Consider the following 15,020-nt stretch of genomic DNA (forward strand, 5'->3'; position numbering starts at 1 on the left):
CTTGATGGCAAGTAATTGTAAGTTTCTGATATTGCCTTGAATAGGCTTGAAAAACTGAGAGCGTGTCAGCTCTTTTCAAGTGTGGTAACTGTGCCTCTGGGAGGCTTGATATTTGGAGTCGGGAGCTAGTGCTCCAGGGACTAGGGGTTTTCTGCCCTTGTGTAAAATAGTAGTCTGTTGTCAGGTCGAGCTGAGAGCTCAGGAAATGTAATGCGAGGGGCTGGAAGCCCGGATTACTAAACTGTCACTAAATTTGGATGTAATTGCCTTGTATAAATTTTGTCCTAGTACCTGGTATGTTATTGTTATCTCAACTAGTGAAAAGTTTTTAAATTTTGTTGTTATTGATTGTTAAAACTCAGAAAATATAACCTTCTTAAAGTTTAAAATTAACTTTGATTTGGTAGTTAGACCCATTCACCCCGGCACCTTCTTTCACCTCTGCTGATCCACCAACCACAATAATAATAATAATAATAATAATAATAATAATAATAATAATAATAATAATAATAAAAAATTGTATCACTGAGGGAGTATTTTCATACATCAGCTGAAAACTCAGACCTGCACCAAATGATATATGAAGTGGATGACATAGCTCCATCACTTGTTAACCATCAAGACCTAGAGCGAGAAGTAAGAACTGAGTTGCAAATGTTGGACGCATGGCTAGCAAAACCACTACTTGGAAAGCATCCCTACTTAGACAAGAAAGTGTTGATTTAGAAGCATCAAACTTTTGGCTGACTGCAGGGCAAATATTTCTTGAAACAGAAGGTTTTATGTTGGCTGTACAAGACCAAGTCAATCCAACCAGAGGCTATCTGATAAACGTGAGAGACCCAACAATCATGAGGGACTCATGCCGATATGGCTGCCAAACGTAAGAAACCATCTATCAGTTTACTTCTGGATGCTCACACTTCTCAGGAAAGGGGTATAAGAAATGCCACAACTTGGTTGCCAAGGTTTTGCACCAAGAACTTGGTATTAAATACAGGCTGGTTGATGAAAGACTTCTCTATTTGAAGTACAGCCCTCAACTGTACTCTGAACATTTATCACAGATAATACTATCCACAACAGACTGAATATAGTGGTGTTAGAGAAGGGAATAAAATGCGCCGTTCTGATTGACATAGCTGTCCCAAACACCAGGAACCTCCATGAAAAGTATACCAAGAAAATCAGAAGTATACACCACTGGCAGAACATATTCAAAGATTATGGCACTGTAAAGAGGTGATAATTGTACCAATCACCCGTTCGAGTACAGCTGCTATACCTAAAACTCTGGTGGAAGGACTGAAGAAGTTACATGTCAACACCAACATCTACAAGACCACGCAGAAGACGGTGGTCATTGCCACGACTGGAATTGTTCAGAAATTTATGGGTTCAAATTCTGTGCAAAAGTGCAGTGTAAATTAAGGTTTATTGTGCTTTGATTTCCTAAAATCTGTACAATTGTTTGAATATCATTACCACAAAAGTGTGCAAAATAATAATAATAATAATAATAATAATAATAATAATAATAATAATAATAATAATAATAATAATAATAATAATAATTTATTTATTTATTTATTTATTTATTTTTTTTTTTTGCTAGGGGCTTTACGTCGCACCGACACAGATAGGTCTTATGGCGACGATGGGATAGGAAAGGCTTAGGAGTTGGAAGGAAGTGGCCGTGGCCTTAATTAAGGTACAGCCCCAGCATTTGCCTGGTGTGAAAATGGGAAACCACGGAAAACCATTTTCAGGGCTGCCGATAGTGGGGTTCGAACCTACTATCTCCCGGATGCAAGCTCACAGCCGCGCACGGCCAACTCACCCGGTATATATATATATATATATATATATTTATTTATTTATTTATTAATATTATTTATTTCTGAATGGTGAAAAATTAAAATATTGGGTGAGATAAGAATTGGGAGTAATTCTTGATTCCAAGCTAACCTGAAACCAACATTTTAAGAAAATCCACAGAAAATTAACAACCACTTTTGTGGTAATCAGACAAACACATGGTATAGATCAGGGCCTCTCATGGTGCATGCCCCAGTGCATTGCACGGTGCACGGTGCAAAAGAGGACTTCGCTTGGTTGACCAGAGTGCAGACCCCCACTCCTTGATTTGGAGCAATAGCACTGTCTCTCTCTTTCCCCACGCCTGTCTCGCTCGCTCCGCCTGTCTCCCTCTTCCTCATTTGCTCTGTAGCGCTCCAAATCCCATCCGAGTTGAGCCGAGCTTAGTCAAGTCATCCCGAGACGACGTGCTGGTCCGAGCCGAGCCGAATGGGACCAATGCACTATGCACAGGACCTCTGTGCCTCAGTTTGCATGCGTGAGATTTTGGGCGTTTGAGAGGCCCTGGTATAGATGGTAAGTAAGATGCAGTGAGATCCACTGTTCATAATACTAGGGTAATAAGACCATCCATTCTATATGGTGCTTTAGTCTGTGGACTAAAACACAGCTGGGCAAAATTCAATGAGTGGCTTGCCTGGCTATTACTGGAACTTTCAAAATAACCCCAATAGCAGTGATGAAGGTGCTGTTGAACCTAATACGACCAGATATTTTAATCAAAAGTGTGACCAGTGTAGCACTCCATAGAATATAAAAGGGCTTAGGAGTAAACATTCTCAATTCAGTGACAGGAATATGTGATATAAGGGGAGTTGTAGGCAATCACATAGGCATTCAGATCATACAACCATAAAATAGCATCTTAATAAGAAATTTAAGGTCATGATTAACCCAAAGTGCTGAATGAAAGAGCCTGTTTCCCAAGAGCTCCTTAATCTGGTTTACGGACAGATCAAAAGCAAGTTTGGGAACAGGCTTGTGAGTATATGGAGTTAGGCCAAGAGGAAGTATCAGTTTCTCCTTGGGAAAATATACTACAGTATTCCAGGCTGAAATACAATATACCATTATTCCGTCTAGAAAAAATGCTATGTTGTAGATGTTTCAGCTTTGCATTCTGGCCAGAAAGGTTCTGTCATGTAAGGTTCAGTATTGAATGAACTATATCAATGAATTTTTATTCTAAGTGACACATGTTCTGCAGGTCAGTAGTTCTCCCCTCAATATTGTCACGTAATGGTATTTCAAGGCAATCTATAGTGTGTATATAAAAATGTAAGAAAAGCTTTTAAAAGCAAAAGGATTCTGATAATTTCAGGGAACCAAATGGCACTTGGGGCTTTATTGAGTCCCAGAGTGTCTTCTAAACCAGTAGAAGAATGACTTACTGCAGTGTCAAACCTGTCAATCTGTTGTTGGTAGCAGGAAACAGAGGCATTGAAGGACATAAAAAAAGCTGATGAACTTGCTAGACAGGGATTCAGCATTATGTTTAATAGGACCAGAACCAGCTCTTGTGGTTCCATTATGGAAGTCATCAGGGACTGGTCCAGTAATGAGCACCTTAAGAGGTAGAAAACAACAAGAGGCATCAAAGATGGGAGACTTTATTAAAGGACCATGGAAGAAAACAACTGAGACTGAAGTACAGTTCTTAGTAGCATTCTTCACAGGACATTCATCTGTGAGTGCTGTGAAGAACCACTTAAATGAAATGGGGATTGTAAAGAACAACCTAGAATTCAGATTATGCAGGAAGGATGTAGAAACAACCCATCATAATATCTGTGCATATGAGGCTGTAGCCTGCAGGAGGTTAATTGGAAATGCAGTCATTGAATCAAAGGAATTAACTGCACACTCATTACTGGGAATGTATAGGCCTACTCTAAGAACATAGGAATTCTGGAATCATGCTAATTCCAAATAGGAAAGTACAAGAAGCCTATAGGCTGTAGAAAATCTGGAGCAATGGCAATGAGCCCTTGGAAAAAAAAAAAAGGAAAGATAAAACCAACAACACTGGTTAAAAATAACTTTTTTGGACCCTGTGGGAAAATATCAGATGCTTTCACAGAGTTTTGCTCTGTCAGACAGAAAAATTTTAAAATTTTCTGATTGTAACTCTAACATTTTTCCTGTCACAATTGTGTCACAGAATCAAATATACAATGATCCGAGGACAAACAATGGAACAGATGCATTTCATTGACATTTTCAAAGCCTCTTCTACTTGAAAAATCCTTCCACTTATACCAGGTGGCTCCCGAACGCCATACTTTCTACTTATAAATGTCCTGCATGCATAAATGGTGAATGGGATATCTACCAACTGATTTTCGCAGGGGCACTACTGCTAGCGGGCAGGTTACATCAGAATATGAAGAGATAAGAACCGGCGTGTCACTCGCAGCATGTTACTCAGTGCTACAGGTCTAACGCACCTCTTGCATTAGTAAACCTTGTTTTCCACCACATAGTTCTAGGCTGGCATATGGTACAGCCGCACTATATTTGCTGTCTGCATATCGGCAATGGCTAGTATGTTCAACAGCGATGAATACACAGACATTACTATAATCTGAACAACCTGGTCGGAATGCAGCCGAAGCTCCAAACAGACATATCCCTTCTATACACATATTTCGCCGAACAGGATTAGTTTTTGTTTCATACAAGCAACTCTTTTATTGAGTGGAATGTCTACATGTGTATAAATTAATAAGTTATTAAAGTTCCTTTTATGCATTTTTGGCGTGTTTACAAACAGTAGCGGTGATTAAGGGGTAGAGTGAGGAGGGACAGTCCCCCCCCACTTTGTGGAGTAAACATTACATTTCTATTCCACTTTAGCCAGCTGGAACTGGGAATTACTTTAAAAGGCTATTTGTACAAACCTTGTTGTCTTATCTGCTTATTTTTTCCTTTATTTTCTTTATTGTTAACATAATTATTGGCGGAAATACGCACATAATGCCGTTCATCGCGGCTAACCGATTTGTATAGTGGCAAGTAGTGGAGACTTTGCATGTGCTGTGAGTAAGGGTAGTAGGGGTACATATTTTTTTTGCCAAGGTCATGGACACTGAGGTATAATTCACCCGCTTGCCACGTGCATTCGTCAGTCTGGTAGTCTCCTAAGTGTCTGTTAGTTTCTTAGTGTGTATTCAAATACTAAATGACTTTTAATTGCATAATCATGCCTTACTTCTATTTCATTGTACCGGGCGAGCTGGCCGTGGGGTTAGGGGTGCGCAGCTGTGAGCTTGAACGCAGGATATAGTGGTTTCAAATCCCACTGTCTTAGGGGCCGATGACCTTAGATGTTAGGCCCCTTCAAACAACAAACATCATCATCATCATCAATCCCACTGTCAGCAGCCCTGATGATGATTTGGGTGGTTTCCCATTTTCACACCAGGCAAGTGCTGGGGCTGTACCTCAATTAAGGCCATGGCCGCTTCTTTTTCACGTGTAGCCCTTTCCTGTCTCATTGTTGCCATAAGTCCTATCTGTGTCTGTGCGACGTAAAGCCAATTGTAAAAAGATATATATTTAATTGTACTTGTAATTTCAATCTGATGCCCTTGGATTTCTGTGTGTGGGATTACGTTAATGACAAAGTGTTTCCTCCACCTCTTCCTCCAAGTCCAAATGAACTGCAAGTTTGGATAAGAAAAACAGTAGCAACCACTGATCCCTATAAGATATGATTTGTAGATTTTGGGACAAAATCACTAACAGATAGGATATATGGCTAGTTACAAAAGAATCCGCAAACCTCTGAAATAGAAAGGAATTAGGCCAGAAAACTGAAAATGTTCCAGTTCTAAAGACAGAAGGAACAGATCTGGAAAGGAGGTATGACTCTCTTATATGTCTCATAGCATTTAAATGGCGTTCGGTGTAGTATTTCAGCAACAACAAAAAAACTTGAACATTATAAAATGGACTTCCAGCTAAATAAAATTATAAAAATCTAAGCATGGTATCTTCAACCAAAAATGGCTACTGTCTCCCCTTAAAGTGGTAAAGATATCCACAAGCTATATGTATTACAACTGTGAAACGTAGACTTCACAACTGAACATTTCCTCTGCTATACGTTAAAGCATAGAATCGTGAGTATGTTTTCGGGCTTAGAAGACGAGAGAGCAAGTGCAGATTGTTTGCTTGTTTCCCTCTTACGACACAGAGGGGTTACAGATAATGCATCCTTTAACTCCACTCACAGGGTGGTGGGGGGTGGGGGGGTATGGTAAGGCTCATGAATTGTGAGAAAATGAAAGACATGGCCGCCTCAGTGGTGTAGTGGTTAGCGTGATTAGCTGCTACCCCAGGAGGCCCGGGTTCGATTCCTGGCTCTGCCACGAAATATGAAAAGTGGTACGAAGGCTGGAATGGAGTCCGCTCACTCTCTGGAGGTCAACTGAGTAGAGGTGGGTTCAATTCCCATCTCAGCAATCCTCGAAGTGGTTTTTTGTGGTTTCCCACTTCTCCTCCAGGCAAATGCCAGGATGGTACCTAACTTAAGGCCATGACTGCCTCCTTCCCTCTTCCTTGCCTGTCTCTTCCAATCTTCCCTGTTCAGCATAGCAGGTGTGGCTGCCTGGGAGAGGTATCGGTCCTCTTCTCCAGTTACATCCCTCACCCGCAGTCTCATGCTCCAAGACACTGCCCTTGAGGGGGTAGGGGTGGGATCCTTCACTGAGTCGAAGGGAAAAACCAACCCTGTAGGGTAAACAGATGAAGAAAGAAAGAAAGAAAGAAAGAAAGAAGATGAAAGACATTCTTGTTTGTCTCTACGGGGTCGGGTGTGAGGTAAGATGAATCTGTTGTGGCGGGTTTTTATGACATTAGTAGAAAGAAGGAAAGTCACAATATGAAGATAAATTTGGAATTAATGAGAACAAATTGGGGCAAATATTCATTTATAGGAAGGGGAGTTAGGAATTGGAATAATTTACCAAGGGAGATGTTCAATAAATTTCCAATTTATTTGCAATCATTTAAGAAAAGGCTAGGAAAACAACAAATAGGGAATCTGGCACCTGGGTGACTGCCCTAAATGCAGATCAATGTTGATTGTTTGGTTGCTTGCTTGATTGATTGATTGATTGATTGACTGACTGATTGATTGACGAAGCCATATTGAGCACTTGTAATACTTGTTCTTGAAACTTGAAGTTATATGGAATGTTTTGCTGCATTATTTAATTAAGTGCAGTTTATACTTTCTTGAGAATTCCAGTTCTTTATTGTATAAGTAGGAAATTTAGAAACCGGTCCTGTGGTGTAGGGGTACTGTGCCTGCCTCTTACCCGGCGGCCCTGGGTTTTATTCCCACCCAGGTCAGCAATGTTTCCCTGGATCTAAGCGCTGGTTCGAGGTCCACTCAGCCTACTTGATTAGAATTGAGGGGCTTTCTGAAGGTGAGATAGCGGCCCCGCTCTAGAAAGCAAAGAATAATGGCCGAGAGAATTCGTCGTGCTAACTACAGGACACGTCGTAATCTGCAGGCCTTCGGGCTGAGCAGCATTCGCTTAGTAGGCCAAGGCCCTTCAGGGCTGTAATGCCATGGGGTTAGGTTAGGTTAGCTTAGGAAATTTAGAGAGACCCTGACTTTATTTTGTTTTGGTGTGTTGTCAATTCTTAGTTCTGACTACTGAGTCTCTCTGTAGGTGCCTGTGGTTGCGTCCAATCAGAGACCGTATTGTTGGCATTTAAAACTTGGAAGTACTGGAGTCCAAGTGAATGAAATTCCAGTTTGTTAGAAATGATTTAAAAGAAGTCTGGGTAAACAACTGATAGGGAGTCTGCCATCTGGGCAATAGCCCAGACTGCACTGATGAGTTTCGTGTTTCAATACTAGAAATTATGGAACAAACGAAATACCGCCACACAGACGAAATGAAATCATCACTAGCTCTAGCGAAGGAAATGATGATGAAGAGGAAGTATAGTAGGTTATAGTTAAACACAAATATCACTGATAGCACACAGAAAGGATTTCAGCGGACCTTTGTTTCTGGTTAGAATCACCTGGGAGTTAGAAGATGTTCAGAGGGTGGAAATAAAATTAACCCTACACTGCATGAATTTATTTACACCCACAACTCTGACGTGAAAATATTATTAGAGGGAGATTAGATATGTAACATCACATTGATAACATATTTTTGATGTATTTGATCATACTGGTGGGCAAAAAGGGAAAAATTCAGGAATGTGCAAAAACGCTACATCATGCATTGCAGGCTACTAATGTACAAATGTAACCCAGTATAGTATATGAGCAGAATTATTGTTTATTACTTATAATAACATATAAAACTATTAAAATTATTTTTAAACAATTAAAAGAGATTTATTACATTGAAGGAATTGGAAAATAATAGCTTGCTCAAATGGATAGGTCATATCCGCAGTTCAACTGATGTGATAGCCTTTGAAACAATCTGCATTCTTTTTCAAACGCAGTGCTGCTCGGTCATGGCCATCCATCAACGGCTGCTAATTTCAGATGACCACCAGCCATAAAACATAGATTGCATGGTTGCTGGGTAACATTGATTGGCCATCCATCCATACTTCATATCACAACCTGCATGGTTGCTAGGTAACATCATCTGGCCATCCATCCATAATTTACATCACAGCCTGCACGGTTGCTAGGTAACAATGTCTGGCCGTGCATCCACACCTTACATCACAGATTGCACGATTACTAGGTGACATTGTCTGGCCATCCATCCATACCTTACATCACAGCCTGCAGAGTTGCTATGGTTACACTTTTGTCAGGCTACCTTCCATAACGCATATTTTCAGATGATCCCCAGATATAAGACATTTATGTCAAAAGGAATTACGAATATATCTGATAAAGGTAAACAAATCCATGTTGAGAAAACGCAATATAAATTACAATAAATATTATTATTATTATTATTATTATTATTATTATTATTATTATTATTATTATTATTATTATTATTATTATTATTATTATTATGACTTAAATCTTGCAGCATTAATGAAATAATCATCAATAGAACACTATCAATAAGTACTTCAAGTCATTGCTGCCTGTAACCTTCAAACATGCATCTGAAAATAAATGCCTTAGCTGCATGATGTAGCAAAAACGCTACACTCATATTTCATGACTTTTTAGTAACAAATATTGTAAATTAAACATTATTAGACATTTATGCTAAAAGATAAGGATATTGTGGATAGTGCAGTATTTTTGTTAAACTTCAATCATCAGCGAATCACCTAGAATTATATTTCAATGCTACTCATGCATGTACAGCCGCCATGACACATGTCCAACTGCCACAGGCTAAGATAAGATAGCACATAGATGGAGAAAATCATTGCCCTTAGCCCTCTGTAGCATAATTTCTGGAAGTACAGATTTCAAAGATATTATGTACATAGCTAGGTTTGCCATCATTTAGCATATTACTGGACTAAAAGAAGAAGAATATTATGTAGCAAAAACGCTACACTATGCAGTGTACGGTTAATATTATGGTTTTTTTTAAGGTGGTTGTGGTGATTCTTGTCACAAGCAAAAGTACAACTTTACCCTAAACAGAAGAAAAATGCAAGAATTCTTACAATTCGAGGAAGGAGAGTATTCTCAGAAGGAAGGGAAGGGCCACGAAGGGTGTGAAAATAAAATACTCCCAAGCCTAATATCATCAGGGTCAGAAGAGAACAAGGGTTGACTGAGGAAGGTCAGATAACTAAAGAGGAGTCTGGAACAATCAGAAATCAGATGTAATGCCAGACTTAGCTAGAGGTTCCAGGATAACCGATGTGGCGAGTAACCTCTTACGACAAGCAAGCCGGCTTACCTTGTCATGTTGTAAAAGTGGTCTGTCCACGGTGCACATCAGCTGACCTTTGGTAGGTACCTGGCAGAGGGTTGGTATTCTTCTGAAGCGGCAGGCCTCAGTGACTGAGATGTTAAACTGAGTGTTGTAGGCAGGCTCCATTTTGTTCTCCAGCCTCATCTTTATAATGATAACATTGGTACTACCGATCACGTATGGAGGGCTGAAACATGAATTCGATCTTGATTAAAAATATGTAAATACATCTTATTTATAGATTATTATGTCTTTCAGCATTCAGTCTGCAAGCCTCTGTGAATTTACTAATCGTTACCACAATCCTCTATTTTTAACTAGTTCTGTGGCAACTTGTGAAAATCTGAAATTCATGCAATGAAATGAAATTTATAACGTGCAATAGTTCTGTGGCCTCGTTTAGTTCTACACCTCTTGTCTTTAAATCATTAGGAACAGGGTCTAATCAACGTTGGCTTGGTCTCCTTCTACCCTCTATAACAGAGTCCATAATTATCCTAATTAACCTATCCTCCTCCATTCACCTCACATGACCCCACAACCCACATGATATATGAACAGTGAGAACAGCAAACCTTTTAACTTCAGTTATTTTCTTTTACCAGGATATTTTAGTAAGAATAATTAATGTATTATATTCCCTTTCCAACCAATCAATCATTCACTATTGATCTGCATTAGGGCAGTTGCCCAGGTGCCAGATTCCCTACCTGTTGTTTTCCTACCCTTTTCTTAAATTATTGCAAAGAAATTGGAAATTTATTGAACATCTCCCTTGGTAAGTTATTCTAATCCCTAAAACCCCTTCCTTTAAACAAATATTTGCCCCAATTTGTCCTCTAAAATTCCAACTTTATCTTCATATTGTGATCTTTCCTACTTTTATTGACACCACTCAAACTTATTCGTCTACTGATGTCATTCTACGCCATCTCTCCACTGACAGCTCGTAACATACCACTTAGTCGAGCAGCTTGTCTCCTTTCTCCCAAGCCAAACTTTGCAACATTTTTGTAACACTACTCTTTTGTCGGAAATCACCCAGAACAAATCAAGCTGCTTTTCTTTAGATTTTTTCCAGTTCTTGAATCAAGTAATCCAGGTGAGGATAGCATACACTGGAACCATACTCTAGTTGGGGTCTTGCCAGAGACTTATACGCCCTCTGCTCTTTTGATTCACATGTATGTGATTTCCAATACAGGAGCTGTGTTACGAAAATGTTGAAAACTTTGAGCTGGGAAGATTTGGAAGTAAGGTGACAAGATGCTCGACTATGCGGTATGTTACAAGTAACAACTATCATAATTGTTCCATATTGAAAGTGACACTAGGCAAAAATATCTTAAAGATAATTTAATAAAACCACCTATTCAATACATACCATTTGCCCCTGGGTGAATATATTCTTGACCTAAGACCATTGTCATCCTAATGATCCTCAAGTTGGATGAAGAAGACCCATTTTAGTTTTGGACGTTTTTAAAAATTAGATAGAATAGGACTGACAAGTTTTAATTGTGTTAAAATACCCTTGGTTTATGTCACTAACATTTATGTATTATTCATATTATTGTGGCATGTTATTTTTAAGAGGTTTTTACTGTGTAACATTAACATCCATATTTCATACTATGTATGGTTAAATAAGGTCCTTGACCTTGACCTTAAAGTTGACTACAGGCTCAAGATGCCCAAAAAGGGTGAACCATGTACCTGATAGGTGATAAGTCTATATAAATTCATGTAGATTTAATCCACATTAAACGTGGTATGTATTGAATAGGTGGTTTTAATAAATTATCTTTAAGATATTTTTGCCTATGGGGTATGTTTCGAGCTGTCAGTGGAGGACATGGCGTGGATGACGAATAAGCTGGGGTGGAGCTTTTCAAAGTAGAAGAGATCATAATATGAAGATGAAGTTGGAATTCGAGAGGACAAATTGGGCCAAATATTCGTTTATACAATGAGGAGTAAGGGATTGAAATAAATTAGCATGGGAAATGTTCGATAAATTTCCAAGTTCTTTTTAAAAATGTTTAAGAGGAAACTAGGTAAATAATTGATAGCGAATCTGCCTCCTGGGCAACAGCCCTAAATACAGATGACTGATGATTGTGCGATGACTGTGTGTGTCTGAGATACTGGTTCAAGAAAGAAGTAAGTACGGGATCTGGGTACACGGGATAACGGATCTTCTGGAAAGAATAAGAAGGCAGTCTTGCACTAAGTGGTCCCAAAGGCTGACGCTGGTGTTAACCCAGGCTCTAAGACGATACGTTAAAAAATGTGTACAGTATTTATAAAACAGAAGTGAAAACATTCAATTTGTGTTTCACTTTCACGTACAACAGATGTGGTTTACGATTATTATTATTATTATTATTATTATTATTATTATTATTATTATTATTATTATTATGTCCAATGGTTCATGTTTGTGGATTACTGTAGTCATGTCCTAGTTCGTGAACCATGGGCAACGGCTGAGTGGCCTAGTAAGTGGTCCTGAGAGTCGGGATACCAGTTGCTATAGTATGGGAGTGGGCATCTCGGACATATTCTGAGTCGTGGCCCTCCTTGTGCTCAGGCGGCTAGGACTATACAATTCACCGGTGGTCCATAACCCGTTAGAGGAGAGATCCTCACTTGGACTATGTTCAAGTAGGGCAGCATCCTGCTTCATGAATTTACCGAGCTCAGAACACTTTAAGCAAGCCTCGGACCTATGGGAGTAATGGAATCCCACTCCCATTTGACAGGCGAGGGACTCCTTGGAAACAACTTGGCGAACGAAATGGAATTCGATGGGGAGCTATCAATATTAATGGGGTTTATGGAAGAAAGAAGGTTGAACTGGCTGAGTCAGCAAAGAGGATGCATCTGGATGTGCTAGGAGTAAGTGATATTCAGGTAAGGGGAGATAAGGAGGAAGAGATAGGAGATTATAAAGTTTACTTGACGGGTGTTAGAAAGGGAAGGGCAGAGTCTGGGGTAGGGCTCTTTATCAGGAATACCATTGCACGCAACATAATTTCTGTAAGGCACGTAAATGAGCGAATGATGTGGGTAGATTTGTCAGTTGGAGGAATTAGGACTAGAATTGTGTCCGTATATTCACCATGTGAGGGTGCAGATGAGGATGAAGTTGACAAGTTTTATGAAGCATTGAGTGACATCGTGGTCAGGGTCAACAGCAAGGATAGAACAGTGCTAATGGGCGATTTCAATGTGAGAGTTGGGAATAGAACTGAAGGATACGAAAGGGTGATTGGCAAATGTGGGGAAGATATGGAAGCTAATGGGAATGGGAAGCGTTTGCTGGACTTCTGTGCTAGTATGGGTTTAGCTGTTACAAATACATTCTTCAAGCATAAGGCTATTCACCGGTACACATGGGAGGCTAGGGGTACCAGATCCATAATAGACTATATCTTAACAGACTTTGAATTCAGGAAATCTTTCGGAAATGTACGAGTTTTTCAGGGATTTTTCGATGATACAGACCACTATCTGATTTGTAGTGAACTAAGTATCTCTAGGCCTAGGGTAGAGAAAGTGAAATCTGTGTGCAAACGAATAAGGGTAGAAAATCTCCAGGATGAGGAAATTAGACAGAAGTACATGGATATGATTAGTGAGAAGTTTCGAACAGTAAGCAGGTTCAGGATATAGAAAGTGAATGGGTGGCATACAGGGATGCTGTAGTAGAAACAGCAAGGGAATGCCTAGGAACAACTGTGTGTAAAGATGGGAAAAGGCGAACATCTTGGTGGAATGATGAAGTGAGAGCAGCCTGTAAACGTAAAAAGAAGGCTTATCAGAAATGGCTCCAAACAAGGGCCAAGGCAGACAGGGATTGGTACGTAGATGAAAGAAACATAGTGAAACAAATAGTTGTTGAATCCAAAAAGAAGTCATGGGAAGATTTTGGTAATAACCTGGAAAGGCTAGGTCAAGCAGCAGGGAAACCTTTCTGGACAGTAATAAAGAATCTTAGGAAGGGAGGGAAAAAGGAAATGAACAGTGTTTTGAGTAATTCAGGTGAACTCATAATAGATCCCAGGGAATCACTGGAGAAGTGGAGGGAAAATTTTGAACATCTTCTCAATGTAAAAGGAAATCATCATGGTGGTGTTGCAAACAGCCAAGCTCATGGGGAGGAGGAAAATGATGTTGGTGAAATTATGCTTGAGGAAGTGGAAAGGATAGTAAATAAACTCCATTGTCATAAGGCAGCAGGAATAGATGAAATTAGACCTGAAATGGTGAAGTATAGTGGGAAGGCAGGGATGAAATGGCTTCATAGAGTAGTAAAATTAGCGTGGAGTGTTGGTAAGGTACCTTCAGATTGGACAAAAGCAGTAATTACACCTATCTATAAGCAAGGGAACAGGAAGGATTGCAATAACTATCGGGGTATCTCATTGATTAGTATACCAGGCAAAGTATTCACTGGCATCTTGGAAGGGAAGGTGCGATCAGTCGTTGAGAGGAAGTTGGATGAAAACCAGTGTGGTTTCAGACCACAGAGAGGCTGTCAGGATCAGATTTTCAGTATGCGCCAGGTAATTGAAAAATGCTACAAGAGGAATAGGCAGTTGTGTTTATGTTTCGTAGATCCAGAGAAAGCATATGACAGTGTACCGAGGGAAAAGATGTTCGCTATACTGGGGGACTATGGAGATTAGGTAGATTATTAAAATCAATCAAAGGCATTTATGTTGACAATTGGGCTTCAGTGAGAATTGATGGTAGAATGAGTTCTTGGTTCAGGATACTTACAGGAGTTAGACAAGGCTGTAATCTTTCACCTTTGCTGTTTGTAGTTTACATGGATCATATGCTGAAAGGTATAAAATGGCAGGGAGGGATTCAGTTAGGTGGAAATGTAGTAAGCAGTCTGGCCTATGCTGACGACTTGGTCTTAATGGCAGACTGTGCTGAAAGCCTGCAGTCTAACATCTTGGAACTTGAAAATAGGTGCAATGAGTATGGTATGAAAATTAGCCTCTCGAAGACTAAATTGATGTCAGTAGGTAAGAAATTCAACAAAACTGAATGTCAGATTGGTGATACAAAGCTAGAACAGGTCGATAATTTCAAGTATTTAGGTTGTGTGTTCTCCCAGGATGGTAATATGGTAAGTGAGATTGAATCAAGGTGTCGTAAAGCTAATGCAGTGAGCTTGCAGTTGCGATCAACAGTATTCTGTAAGAAGGAAGTCAGTTCCCAGACGAAACTATCTTT

The 15,020-nt window shown here is 39.6% G+C and overlaps 1 protein-coding gene across 1 annotated transcript in view; it reads right to left on the reverse strand.

The window, feature by feature from the left end:
* LOC136872322 (integrin alpha-PS3) overlaps positions 1 to 15,020 on the reverse strand; it is a 238,851-nt gene that overhangs the window by 117,735 nt on the left and 106,096 nt on the right. Inside the window, exon 9 of the mRNA XM_067146136.2 lies at positions 9,753 to 9,954. Coding sequence (XP_067002237.2) covers positions 9,753 to 9,954 — 202 coding nt within the window. The remainder of the gene's footprint in view (positions 1 to 9,752; positions 9,955 to 15,020) is intronic.

This window comes from Anabrus simplex, chromosome 4 (assembly GCF_040414725.1).
Source record: "Anabrus simplex isolate iqAnaSimp1 chromosome 4, ASM4041472v1, whole genome shotgun sequence".
Lineage (NCBI taxonomy): Eukaryota > Metazoa > Arthropoda > Insecta > Orthoptera > Tettigoniidae > Anabrus > Anabrus simplex.